The 14680-nt window shown below is 42.9% G+C and overlaps 1 protein-coding gene across 5 annotated transcripts in view; it reads right to left on the bottom strand.

Moving 5' to 3' along the window:
* Window positions 1-14680, bottom strand: part of NYAP2 (neuronal tyrosine-phosphorylated phosphoinositide-3-kinase adaptor 2) — a 150490-nt gene that overhangs the window by 66661 nt on the left and 69149 nt on the right. For all 5 annotated transcript variants that reach the window (XR_008237570.1, XR_008237572.1, XR_008237571.1 and 2 more), the window contains one exon: window positions 14127-14425. Coding sequence is in view for 1 of the 5 variants with exons in the window: in XM_052804098.1 (XP_052660058.1) it covers window positions 14127-14425 (299 nt within the window). In the remaining 4 variants the exon portion in view is untranslated. The remainder of the gene's footprint in view (window positions 1-14126; window positions 14426-14680) is intronic.

Here is a 14680-nt window from a genome sequence, read left to right as displayed (position 1 = left end):
CTCACCTACTTCATTTATCTAGAAAAATAGTCTGTATTTGCTCACTTGATCTAATTGTTGCTTTGGTTCACAAACATCCTGTCCAGAACACTAGCAGTAACTGTATGCAAAGACTTGAATAATTTTTCTGGAGATATGAGACTCTTCAGTTTTTAGATCCACAGTAACGCCTATCTTCTACTTACAGATACAGTAAGTAGGTCAAATCCATTATTTGCTTACATAAGTAGCAATCTGTTTCCCGAGCTTCTAAAATAATTGCAGCCCATTAAAACAAGCTGGCAGACCTACGGAGGTGATACTGTGCATAATACTGACCTCTTGGGGACTTCTGCTAGTTTTGGCTGGGATAGAGTTACTTTTCTTCACAGTAGCTAGTATGGGGCTATGCTTTGGATTTGTGCTGAAAACAGTGTTGATAACACAGGGGTGTTTTTGTTATTGCTGAGCAGTGCTCACACAGAGCCAAGGCCTTTTCTGCTTCTCACCCCACCCCACCAGCAAGTAGGCTGGGGGTGCAAAAGAAGTCGGGAGGGGACACAGCTGGGACAGCTGACCCCAACTGACCAAAGGGATAGTCCAGACCATATGACGTCATGCTCAGCATGTAAAGCTGGGGGAAGAAGGAGGAAGGAGGGGACATTCAGAGTTATGGGGTTTTGTCTTCCAAAGTAACAGTTATGTGTGGTGGAGCCCTGCTTTCCTGGAGACAGCTGAACACCTGCCTGCCGATGGGAAGTGGTGAATGAATTCCTTGTTTTGCCTTGCTCGTGCGCATGGTTTATGTTTTACTTATTAAACCGTCTTATCTCAGCCCACGAGCATTCTCACTTTTACTCTTCCGATTCTCTCCCCCATCCCACCAGGGAGGGGAGCGAGTGAGCGGCTGTGTGGTGCTTAGTTGCTGGCTGGGGTTAAACCACACCAGGACTCCAACATGAAACGTATTGTATCCAACTGTTCCACAGGCATGGCAGCCCCAAAAACGCTGCTGTGCCTCCTCTGCGTCTCCCACCAGCGACAAGGAACCAGCAGATTTTACTAACCTCCTCTCCCCCAGAAATTTTGTGGGCTTTGTATAATTCTTTTCCTTCAGGGCCATTGTATAAAAAGCCTCTTGCTGCTGCTGAATGACAAATCCGGCAGGCCCTTCTGCCATGGAGCTCGCATTTCAAAACAAAGCACAGGGTTGATCACAGGAGTCAAATGAGTCACCACAGCAGGAACATGGAGAAAGCAAATGAGCCCCAATGAACAAGAGTTCATCTAAAGGGACACTCTTGCCTCTACCAAAACGACACAAGGTGACCCTGCAGAAGCAGTTCCTGCAGGTTTTCACTGAGCATCTTTTGGGATAGCTGAAGTGGACAGAGCACTGTCAGACCAGCTCACAGGCAGGCAGCAGTGCCTGGACATGTAGCAGCTCCGTGGTCAGAGGCTGAGCATTACTGAAATACTCAAGTGTAACTGGCTTTAGGAAAAGAGCCTCACGGCTATTCATGTTACTTCCATCTCCATAGAGGTGAGTACTCTCTCTTCCTCAACTCTAAATAAAGTGTTGACAAAATTACAGACAAGCCACACGCTATCAGCTGCCTCCCACTCGGAGCTTCTCTGTGTGCCTGGCATCTATCATTTCATCTTGCATTTATTTGCAGAGTGGTCTAGTGAAACTAGTAGAGCCTACAATAGCGTTGATCTATAAGGGTCATGCAGCTGGGCCTAATCACCATAAATTCACTTGGTATGGCTGCAGCGTACAGTACCATTTTGACAGCACTGTACGCAGTTCCAGACAAGCTTTGGGAGAGCCCCCTCCTGTTTCAAATGCCAGGCTTAACCTCATTGTGCCACCTGAGAAGTGAGAAGGAGGATGAAAAGACAAAGATGGAGCACAAAAAGGAACAGAGGAATTGCTGCCAAAAGCTGTTCCTACCTCACCCGTGACTGCAGAACCTGTTCAGTTCAACTCATAGGCAGAACTAGTGGGAACAAGAAAGAGACTTGATTAACAACTAGCACCCTGCAAAAAAAGAGAAAAAAGACCAAGAAGCAGAAGCGAGAAGATGGAAAAATGAGGAAAAGTGAAGCTCTCTAACAAATATGTTTGGAAAGCTGAGGTAAATGAAAGGCAATTGAAGCAAGAACAGTATCACAGGCTAAAAGATCTTAGCCACTATCTAAGGGAAGTAGCAGGCATTAACTACCAGAGTATGACTGGAGAGAGAGAGCCAAGATCACCATTTGCTCCCAAAAGCTCTTTACATGAATGAACCGTGTTATTATTTCCCCTTGTCTCTCCCACACTGTGTTTGCAGTGAGCACACACAGAGCACTCTCCTCCTCTTCTCTTCCCCTTTTTCTCCTTCCCTTCCATTTTTCCCTTCTCCTTCCCATTTACTTAGAATTTGGACCTATCTAACCTTACAGCACAGCCCCTAAGCCAGGCCTAATGGTTCAACTAAGTGCAGAATGCAACGGCACGGGTTTAGGGACAAGCCAGTGCTGGTTTTGCCACTGAAAAGCCAGTGACTGCCGAAACTGTTATCCTAGTCAGCTTTCTCAGGTAACATATCTTATCCTTTCCTTTGCCAAGCAACTTCTCATTGCAAGAAATGTTCCTTTTTATGCTATCTTGCAGCTGTTGAACCTCCCCATGAAGACTGAACTAGCATCTACTCCCACTGTCACTAGGACATAGGGATGCACCCACACTTCAAGCAGTTGCACCACCACAGGAAACCAGAAGCTATTGCTATAACCCAGTATTCACAGCCTGCTTTGTTTTGCTGTTGCTCAGAAGCAAAGCTCTTTGCAGGAATTAATCCATACCACTGAGGCACAGCCTGTGGTACAGGACAGCACAGAACAGCCTAAGCTCTGAGGGGAGTTGTTACCTACCATCTCCTGGGACTGTCTGTGCTGTAAACTGATGGCATTCAGCATTTCACAGAGCTGGACCATAATTGCAGCCCAGATTTTGCCATCCTTATTCACACACTGCAGCATCAGTGATACCAACAGGAGGTTGGGAAAGGGAACGTGAGCAGTTCCTATGCTGAGCAGCTGGCTGAAGTCCTTGTTTCCGCAGTGAATGCCCTGACTTCACAAATGAAACCCTGCCAGATGCGTGAAATTTCACATTAAGCAAGGACAGTCTTTTTCACATATTCCTTTCTCCGCTCAAAAGCCTCTTTCTACAGTGCTGTTCACAAAAGCACTCACATACGTCCCATTAGCCCAAGTTTTGACTGCGAGCAGAAATACTCTGACCATAAGTTGATTGCAAACTACCTCAAAAACCAAAGCCATTGTCACTATCTCTATTTTACAAAGGAGGAATCTGGGACACTGAGAGCCAAGGGAAATGCTCAAGGTCATCCGAGCCAGTGGCAGAGCTGTGAAGAGCCCAGTTCCTCCACTTACACCACCGGGAGATGGTTAGTATTATTTACAGAAGTCTCCATTTAGCATAGCACTTACTCACATGCAAGCATGTACTTGCAGGAGTGGGATCTTACGGCAATTAGTCACTGCAGATATTTATCAACAACAGCTGTAAAAATTATCTCATTTTTAACAGAAAATGACAAATAATTCAGAACCACAGAATACCTTGCGCTTCCATATCACCAAGTTTTTGAATACATGCTAGTGGTATAGCTTCAAGTTTGTGCTTGGTGCATATTTGTACGTTTGCTTTTTTTGGTTGTGTGTTTGTTTTGTTTTTTTTTCTTTTAATCAAAAGGTTACTTACCATATTAGTCACCAAAATCCAAGTATTGAGAGACTTCCATTGTCATAAGCAAAAACCTAACCCCATTAAAACTAACCCAATTAAGGAGACTTGTGGCATCATCACACTGATCCTAAGGCAAGGTTTATAGACAAGCCATCCTTTGGTATTCTACCAAGAGGAAATAGGAGTCAGCTCCCTTTGCAGTCATGCATGGCGGGGAAAATGCCAGGAATCTTCTTCATCCCACAAAGCACTGTTAGGGCCAACAATCCAAAGATTATACTGCTCCCAACACAGAGTTGAGTTTTTCCAGGTATATTTATGCTCAGAGCATCCTGTACTTGTAGCACTGGTTTTGCTTTACTACTAAGCATAAGAGGAGCTAGAATTATTCAATCGTTACATGCAAGCTAGTTGTGAACTTGAAGGCAGAGTATTATTCATGATTACCTCAGAGAAATTATGGAAGCCATGGCAAATATTATACTACTGCACTGGAAATGGATATTAAGCTATGCCCCTTGATGACGTCAAGTGCACCATGCTCCAGCTTTTTACCTCCTACATCTAAGCCTCCCCCCACCCTGAACCAGCAGCCAGCTGCAAATCACAGTGGACTTTGGCAGATATGCTTCTTGTTTGACATGACATCAGTTCAAAGTTATGGCCACTAAAATTAGCACAAAAATTTGTGTGTGCTTGTTTTTTCCCCTCGTGCATCTATGAAAAGCCCAGGCTGGTACACTGTGACCTCCAGGCAAGTTGATGACATTGCAATAAGGAAGCTGTGCTCTGTTGAGCTGTCACTGCTGTGCACGTTATCCCAACACAGCACTGTTTGCACACATACAAAATGAAAAGCATGAAGTGCCAAACACAGTTGTAGCATGTCAGGCATATGTTGCTTGATGTCATCCAGCATTAACCCAAGTGGAAGAGATGAAAGCAGCAAATCAGTGCACCAACCAAGACTACTATATTCAGTCATTAGAAAGAAATTACCAATGAAACAGAGGATAGCCATGACAGGATCTCACCTGGAGCCAGACTTAAATCTCTTGGGACGCGATTCTGCTAAGCACTGTGTGTTCCCAGCAAAGCCAACGTGAGTGTAGGGTGCTTGGCCCCCCCAGTATCAACCTCTTGGCAGAAAATGCTTTGAGAGCTCAGTCATGCTTCACTCCATAAGGATCTGTCTTATTTGGTTGCTTAAGTGAGAACAGAACTAGGGCACCAGTTAAAAATAAAGTAAGACGAAGAGGTGGAAATCCAATGTATTTGCGGTGGAATAAAAAGTGCAGCTGTTTTGTGTTTTTCCCTTAAATTACAAATGAGTTTTACCAGACATCTCTATTAGCACAGACCAGCTCTGAGAGTAAACAGGGACTTTAGGATTTCAGTCTGATCCCTCTTACTCATTTCTCTGCAACATCTTTAACAGACAATGCCAAAGACAGTATGGAAAACAGAAGTGTAGTATGAGTATTTCAAAATTGTTATTTTTGTAGTTTCACGGGCATTTCATTTTACTTAACAAATTCTGAAGAGCTGTCAAAATGAGGCAAGAGAATTACCTGGATTTCTCCTCCCCTGCTCTCCTGGCCCTGATTTCAGAGCCATTCAGTGATGCAAAATAATGCAAGAATCTAGTGTTTCATAGTGTTGTGGTTTAACCCCAGCCAGCAACTAGGCACCACACAGCCTCTCACTCACTCCCCACCCAGTGGGATGGGGGAGAAAAATCAGGAAAAAGAAGCAAAACCCGCGGGTTGAGATAAGAATGGTTTAATAGAACAGAAAAGAAGAAACTAATAATGGTAATGATAACACTAATAAAATGACAACAGTAATAATGAAAGGATTGGAATGTACAAATGATGCGCAGTGCAATTGCTCACCACCCGCCGACCTACACCCAGCTAGTCCCCGAGCGGTGATTCCCCGCCCCCACTCCCTAGTTCCTATACTAGATGGGACGTCCCATGGTATGGAATACACCGTTGGCCAGTTTGGGTCAGGTGTCCTGGCTGTGTCCTGCGCCAACTTCTTGTGCCCCTCCAGCTTTCTCGCTGGCTGGGCACGAGAAGCTGAAAAATCCTTGACATTAGCCTAAACACTACTTAGCAACAACTGAAAACATCAGTGTTATCAACATTCTTCACATACTGAACTCAAAACATAGCACTGTACCAGCTACTAGGAAGACAGTTAACTCTAACCCAGCTGAAACTAGGACACATAGTATTTCAGCTCACAGGTGAAAATGCTGAGAAGGCCCAGTATTATGGTTCCCTGAGGTATAAACAAAATAAAAAATGAAATAGTCACAAATATGATGACTCACAGTTTTTTCTAGCAGTATTCCAGGCTTGACATACAGTAACCTGATGATAATGAATGGATTTATTGACACCATAACCTTCCAGTTACATAGGGGGCTGTCTATCGAGGTTGCAAATTAACCATGCAGTGGACAAGAGCACCCACATGATAGCTTTCTTCAGAGACTCTCTCTTCATTGTGGTCTTTCTAGTAAAGATTATTGATTCAGATACCTCAAGAGCATAGCTGAAGTACTTCCAGGGCTGGGTTGGCTGTGAAAGCAGCTTAGTGACTTTCATATGATGTGAAACCTGTGCTAATACTCTCGCCCAGATCCCAGCTGACTGCATGAATAAGTGGCTCACGTTGCCTTGCCTTGTTGGCGTGTCCAGGGACTACAGTGACCCTATACAGTCAGCGGACCTCAGGGTGGCAGCAGCCTGGAGAAAGTTTCCTACTCGGCATCTCTGCATTATACCCAACACTGCTTTGAGGTCCTAGATAGTTTTCTAATTGCAGGGGAGAATGGTATGAATTCACAAGCACAGTTTGGGCCTGGGGTTGCAACCAGCCTTATAAACTCTCCTGAGCCCTGGAGCACACAGTGCAGAAAAGCCCACATGCTCAGCAGGAATCACAAGAGTTTAGCAGGGCTTACTAGCCTCAGCTTAGAGCAGGCAGCCTCCTGGACTGGCTGCATTTGCAGTCAAACTGGTAAATCAGCACAACACTCCTTGAACTCGCATTATTAAGTCATTTCCATTATCAAGAACATCACAGCTTCCATCACCCTTGAGAGCAGAGAGATATCTGGACTGTAGGAGAGCTGCACATTTAATTTTTGTGCTTTTTTCTGCAGGTGCAGTGTCTTTCAGCAAATGAGCAACATCCTAATGTGAAAAGAGAGATGAAGAATATATAAAGCAACTTTGTTAAATTAAAAAGGAAAAAAAAAGACACTAAGTACACAGGATAGACTAGCACAACATAGCTAAAGTACCAACTGCCAAGTGTTCGGCACAATGCAATTCCCAAGTGGGTAACTAGATCTTCATGTCTTTTACCACTGCATGGTCTATTTTCTGTTCAATGCTTGCAACTCCCATTAACGTTAATGAGTATGCATATGTGCCTTGAGGGCAAGAACATACTCCCTCTGTGGCTTCAAAACTTGTTTATAAATCCCTCCAAAAATCACATTGTGTTCATTGTTCTGCGCAGAAAGCTATTATAACAGCTATAAGAACTGCTGCTTTCATTCCTTCCTTTCCTCTTGCCCTCCCTTATTTGAGGGACGAGAAAACAGACCTGAAAAGATGAAGGGCTGGAGGAGATGGTATGCACAGGAAAGTAACCCAGCTCTGAGAGCTGCAATCTGAAAACTGACTTGCTGCAGGGAGGGGCAAACTGAAATCTCAGCAAATCCAAAGAAAACCAAACCCCCAAACACTGAAAAACTACCACTACCACCACCACCCCCAAAAGCAAAGCTTTTGAAAATCTCTAAGCTATTAAACGTTAGTGGTTAGACCAAAATCTTTGCCATGTCCTTCCCGCTAGAGTGCAAGTCAGTGGGAACAAGCTGCTTCGGCAACTGAAGGGGCCAAACACAGCTGCCTTTGCAGGCGCAGAGGCACTGCTGGGCACAGTCCCACAGCAAAGGCAGGCCAGTGCTGCCCTCCAGCCTTCTAACCACTGCAGCAGCGAGGAAGCTGTCGAGATGCAGGCCTGAACAAAGGGCAAGTGCTGGGTTTCTAGTAGGGACTGCATTGCTCTAGTGCTGCTGAAGGCACCGTATCCATCCCAGTGCCACCTGGACCCGCAGGGCAGTTCTCTGGAGTCACGTACGGTAGTTAAGAGCCAACTCCACCTCACTCTGCTGACAACAGGGCATGTGTCTTAGGATGCTGGCTTCGACTTTTCCTCCATCATTGCCAGCTGCCTTCTCCCAATGTGCACAGTTTCAAGTTAAGCCCCCTCAAGCCTCACAGTCTGCAAGAGATACATAACAGTGTACAAAAAATAATGGGTAATGCAGCAGTGAGATCGAGAATCAGATTAAGGTATGTGGAGGAAAACAGATGCTGCTTTACACATACCTGAATACCGGCTTGCATTATACCTATGTAGCTAACGTGAACACTAGCTGCAGCTTTTCATGGGTCAAAATGCTGTGGCTTGAAATACAGAGCAGACAGTAGGAAAGAAGAAAATGAGCTAAAAAACCATACGGTGCACAACATGTAAGCACTTGGGCCTCGCAGGCACCATGACACATGGGGGCTCCAGCCGAGCACCTGGCTGAGGAGCCCATGCCTTGGGAGGATGCCTTGGAGGCCGGACCTCAGGAGGCAGCACGGCCCATCCTCCTGCAGCCATGCAGCCCGCCCTGCCCCTGTTCTCAGACCCACACCCCGCCACTGCAGCAGCAACGCAGCCCACAGTGATGCCTGGCCCTCACTAAGAGGAAGCGCATTGCAAGAGCCATCCGCACAAGTCTTGTGCTCGCTACACAGGGCTGACAGGCTTTGCCACAGGATGCTTCTGCCCAGACCTGCCCACCCCACTCCCCTGCCACAGCTCCTGCCCAGCAGCAGGGTGGCGCAGCAGCACCCGTGTCTCAAAGACGTGTCCCTAAAATATCGCATTCAGCTACCTCAGCGCTGGGTTGTCGCATCTGGCAGGAGGCCAAGCAGACAGCCCAGAAGCAGTAGCATCTTAAACTGCCCATAGCTATACCCACCAGAACTCATCTGTTAGTCCCCTTAGACTCGTTAGGTCTGAATAGGGCTCATTAGGGGTATTTCTTCCTTTAGTAGGCACGGATGAAAAGGTGTGGGAATAAGATCTGGCTATAAGGAAGGACATGACATGGTTACTGCAGAGGACACTATTTCAAAGTTCAGGTTAAATACATTATTCGCTAAGGTAGGAAACAAAAGGAAACCAGCACCACACAAAACCAGCAAAAGCACTAAATCCCTTTAATCCAAGTTCTGTTTAATGAGAGTAGCAAAAGTTCAAGTATACAATGCAGAGTCGCCAGTCTAGCTGACAGAAAACTAGATTTATGAGAGAGACCAGCTAGACTGCAACCCCAGTTACAGTTACTGTAATTGCTTTTCTCCAGATGAAAATTTTCCTTACAGTTTGCCCACCTCTAGAGATTGCTGAGCAACAGACAGAGGCTTCCACTGCATGGGCTTAGAAAGCAGCAAGAAGGATATCTTCTTCCACACGTGACACTCAAAAGGAAAACACTAAACAAATTGAGTGGGTTCAAGAGGTGGGAATCCCTGCAAGCATTTTCATATATTAGACCTAAACTTCCCATGGGCTCTGGAAGGAGCAAAACTGCAACCACGAACAGCATTTTGAAAATGCTACTGTGAGTTTTAATTTGCATTTGTGTGCGCATGTTTGCATGTGCATGCAAGCACACACAACTTGCATTTTCATTACATGTGTATGTTATGTATACATAAATTACATTATATTATATATAATTTATATGCATATATTTATATAATGGAGCCATCATCCATATTACTAAACAGAATTTTAACAACAAGTTAACTTTCAAAATGCAATGCACTTACACCTCTTCATTTATGTTTGCGCTGCGGTAGATCCATAAGCTTTTCTGGTGGACATGCAGTGATCATATCAAAAAACACTGCTTGAGGCTGGTTACATTCACCAATTATACTGTTTTATTAATTCCTTTTTTTGTAAGATTGGGCACATTAATTAATTAAACTCCTGCATCTTCTCAATAAAGAGCCTTTCAGGATCAAGATTAGATATGCCTTCCACACTGAAATGTTATTTAAAATTACCCTTTTCAGTTCACTTCTCACTTCCAACGTGTGATGTATGGGGCATAGCTACATTTGTTTGCTGTTCCTACCAGAGTTTGAAAACTCTGCAGAAAAGACAACCCACGTTTTTAAAAACAACTTTCTAGAAATCTGTCATGGAGGAGAAATGCATTGGGGGGAAGGCATGCAGTGGGTGCATATGAGAGGTAGCCGAAGAGTAAAGAAGGAATACTGAAGCATAAGCAGGGACACAAAAGTGTGGAAACACAGCAACAAGATTAAAGTCAAGTTAAGGAGAATGAGGCCTTCAGGCTGGAGAGTGCTCCTTCAGGCAGAGCCAAGGTAGACTGGGATAAAACACACAAACCAAAGTGTTATCACGCTGCTGCATGGTGAGACAGGGTTAATATGTGTTGTTGCAACTTAAAAGAAGATTCTCACGCTCCCACAAATTTGCAAGCAAGAGCACTTACAGGAAAAGTGTACAGAGCTGGTGTGGCTGTTACTGATGCTATTTGTACTTCAGGAGGAAAAGGTCTTTCAGGCTCATGACCAAATTTCTTCTGCCACTTCTGCAGTAAAATCACACTCATATTCAAAATATAATCTAATGTTATGGTAGTTATTATGATGGGATGGATTCAATATTTTGACTTTACCATGATCAGAAAAAAAGTTACCATCAGTAACTGCTTTTGTTTGTACAAACTGGATCATTATCAAAAAACAAAAAGTAAACATGTTTAATAAAAATGAGTGGTGAGGCTGTCCCTGGTTGCCTAGGAAATGCAGCAAATTCCTTTTCAAAGGAGCGACAGGGTCAGACAATAAACATTATAGTCTGAATTACTCTGCATTGCCATAAAAAAAAAAAAAGAACAATTTTGTGACAACTCCTTTGTAGAGATTCCACAATAATTGATGGAGAAAAATAGGGTTTTTCATCATTGTTTTCCAGAGTTCCTGGAAAAAGCTGTAGCCATTCAGCCTGCAAATACCACAAGTACATGCAAATGTGTGAGATGCATATACAAATATTTGGGTTCAGTACGGACAACAGTGACTGAAAGTTAAACCTGCATGTTCTTGGACTTGAGCTTTCAAAGACCTCCCTAGGAGAACATGAATATTGTACCCTATGGACTATCTCACCTGAAATTGGAAAGATACAGGTTTACAATTTCTTGAATTCAAAAACTGCTACTAGAATGAGAACTACTAGATATGGAAAAACTTAACCACTTGCACATAAAAAACAGACTGGCAGAATCAGAGCTTCACAGGTTTCGTTGAGCTAGACACAATTTCAGGTACTAAATTTGCTGGGAATTAATTGTAGAGCAACAGTAACAATTTCATATTCTGTGACAAAGTTGGTTTAATATTTGTACCAAATCAATACTGCAGATAATGAACTTTGACTTTCATCTGGTTCTGCTCGTCGTTAGATGTCCTCATCAATGTACAACCACAGTTTTTATATAAGCACTCCTATGCTAGCCAGATGATGACTGTGAAAATTCTTTCATCAAAACAAACATGTTATCTTGGAGTGCACAGGTGATAACAAAGCCCCGGCTGGTAACAGCAAAGCATTTTAGAAATCCAGCCTGTTCATCCAAACACCATATTGTACCACTCTTGAGTATATCTCAGACTTTAAAATTTGACTGCTTGCTTCAAAAAAACCCTACAATCTGATCTTACTTCCTGTGCATCAAACTCTTTGGTGAAACCCCTGTAAGTCTGGTACATATAAAACCAGACATACAAACAGGGCAGATATTCTGAACTCACAAAACCAACGGTATGGTTAAAGGGTTCTGTCAATTTAAAATCTCCAGGAACTTCTTTGTGATAGTCTAAAAGTGCCCATTGCTGCACTACGTATAAACCAGCAGACTGAATATAATACAGGTCATATATTAAGTATCACAGAGATTCTCAATATTACATAAAAGGCATTTAGTCACACTAAAAGGTAACATTTAGGTATTACCTTTTATGCTAGTGATGGAGTATTACTCACTCATCAGTTCTTTCCAAAGATCTTGCTATGAATATTCAGCTTTTGATTATAATAATGAATCCAAGGCACTCTGCAATACTTAGTACTATGGTGTAGTAGTACCATTGCCATACAGATTATCCAAAGTGAACACTGCTACAATACCATGTGTACCACTCGTAACCATCATGTGATCAGATAGATCAAGCTCAACCTGCGCAGAGTGGGAGGAGGTAAAGTGGTGCTTGGCCTTGTAAACAGAAATGTCAAACAATTTCAGACTTTGAAATCTGTCAGAATGGGCATGACTACATATTATGTCCTTGGTGTCAAGTATCAGATGGCAGGAGGAGATGAGGGAAAGGAAGCAGAATTTTCAGAACCTTCCATAATAATAATGCTGGAGATCTAGTTTCATGAGGACACAGACTGCTTAAGGAGTCTGCCATAACTTCTGTGAGATTGGCAAAATACTTGGATGTATTTTGATTATCACTATCATTATTATTATTGCTACTTTAAGGCTGTCGAAGTCTCTTGCTTCTCAGTAAATGAGGAAAAGGGCCGGGGAATAGATGTAAACCAGACCTAATTCCTAATCATCCTGGAGATAATGCCAAGGTCAGCTACACCAATAAGCACAATATACTGTGTGACTCAATGCACACTTGCAGGAATATTCATTAAACAAGTTGGAAAACGTCAGAGCCTATCTTACTGCACTGCCTGCACAACAAACTTCATTTAGCCTTAGTAATTCTGGTTGTGCAGACTCAGGAAGAAAGAGTGCTAACATATATTAAAGAATTATAAAAATATTTTAAAATATGGTATTTTTTAGAAGAACTTTTGAGTAACTTAAGAGCTCCTGTTTTTCACATCAGAGCATATCAGACCGAGAAGTTTGTGCTGTGCATTCTCTTTTTGTATTAAATGAAAGACTTGAAAGACCTTCTGATATGAGATTTTAAATCTGTGGCACAAATCTGAATCATTTCTATGTAGGCTTTAGTCCAGTAAAATTGTGGTAAGCTGCTTTTATTAAGGGCAGCTACTTAATGCTTGGATTTGTCATGTTAGTTGGTTCAGTAGAGTTGATGTAATGGTCACTGTAGAGGACAAGCTATGGAAGTAATGGTAAATGTCACATGCAGAATAACTACCAACAACAGCATAAATAAATCTACATTTTTGTTCAGTGTTTGTGTTCAACCTCGCAATTGCAGACGTATGTGCCACCCGTTGAATTACACAGTCCTTTGCACCTTTGTGATCACTGACAAGTTTTTAAAATCAGATTTGCTTAAAAAGGGTTGTAGCATGAATGTAACTAACGTATTCCTGGCCACAACAACAAGCAAAAAGGATATGCACTAAGACCACAACATACTGTATGGGATGTCAAAACTGATATGTAACATAGCAGTGGGAAAGACCAGCACTGATCAAAATCATTTGTCCCTAAGGGTTCCTTCTTACAGTTCACACTGTGAAGCAGAGTCATCCTGATCTCTCCTAGCGGGGAGTACAGCTGGTCCTACTGCTGCACAAAATGCATTTCCAGCATGGAAGAAGGAAAGGAGAAGATCCCTATAGCGTTAGCTCATCTTTAGTAGTTCAGAGTAAGGAAGCGATATCCTTATTCAACACATTTGTTTCCTTTCTTCTGAATGCTGCATTGGCTAAAATGTAACTGGGAGGAATGGGAAGAGAAAATGTAGACTCATGTGCAAACAGAAGCTTTGGGTAATACATTATATCATCTCAGCTACAATTTTTACCATTGGATGATATCTCCTTGCTGTAGATTTTCAGGGCCACACAGCATTCTTTTTAATAATTTCTGCCCTTCACTTCTTTGTTGAGGAGGACCCTTTCCAAAGCTGTGGTTTGCACAGTGCTAGTGATATGTGAGCGGTCCTTGGCTGGCATGCAGGTAACATTGTCCTACATGTCATCTGGTAGCAATCCCTTTTTCCCTTCATTTTGAATAAATTCAACTCATTCCCCAGGCTATAACCAGGCCATATAAGTGGTACAGTTCTGTGAGAAATGTCAAAGGTTGGCAATTACCCACTGGTCCAAAATTTAGAGAACAGTGATCTAGGATATCTGTGCTGGCACTGTTACACAGATGGGGAAACATACAGGTAATTCTTAAATGCAAGATTATCAACTGGATAATCTTAACACTGGGTCACGAAAAACCTTTTCTCAAAAGAATTATAGTGTTTACCTTCAGTCCTGTCCGGTAGTTTCCCACTTTTACTTGTTGTTCCAGTGTTGACTGTTTCAGATGAGGTGCTCAGTTTGGTGTTGGGGTCTCTCTTAGGTTTTGGAGGTGGCTGCTTACGAGAGCTGCTACTTTCATCATCGGTTCCTCCAACAGAATGAAGAGACTGGGATCTCACGGTAAAGCCACTGGAGCAAGGATGTGGCAGTCTGTCCTGAGGAGCAGGCATTGTCATAAATCCCATGCGGAAATGCTTCCCCACATAGCCTCCTTCATTTCCTCTCACTACCTCTCCACCTATGCTGTAAGAGAAAATACGCATATAAGTAAATGATTCACCTTTGCCTGAACTGTACCTGGAACCAGGGTCTCAGTTCTGCCTGTGATGAGCAGATTGTACTTTTGAATTTAGAAACAAGCAATGCTCTTATCTTTTCTTAAAACAAAATGACTACTAGAATAGAGTAGTCTATATTTCAACATAAGTTGCCAACAACTGCAACACAGATATACTGCTATGCACTCACTTAAAATTTTACAAGAAGAAATTGAGAAAA

Source organism: Harpia harpyja, chromosome 12 (genome assembly GCF_026419915.1).
Source record: "Harpia harpyja isolate bHarHar1 chromosome 12, bHarHar1 primary haplotype, whole genome shotgun sequence".
Lineage (NCBI taxonomy): Eukaryota > Metazoa > Chordata > Aves > Accipitriformes > Accipitridae > Harpia > Harpia harpyja.
This window is presented reverse-complemented; position numbering and strand designations above follow the sequence as displayed.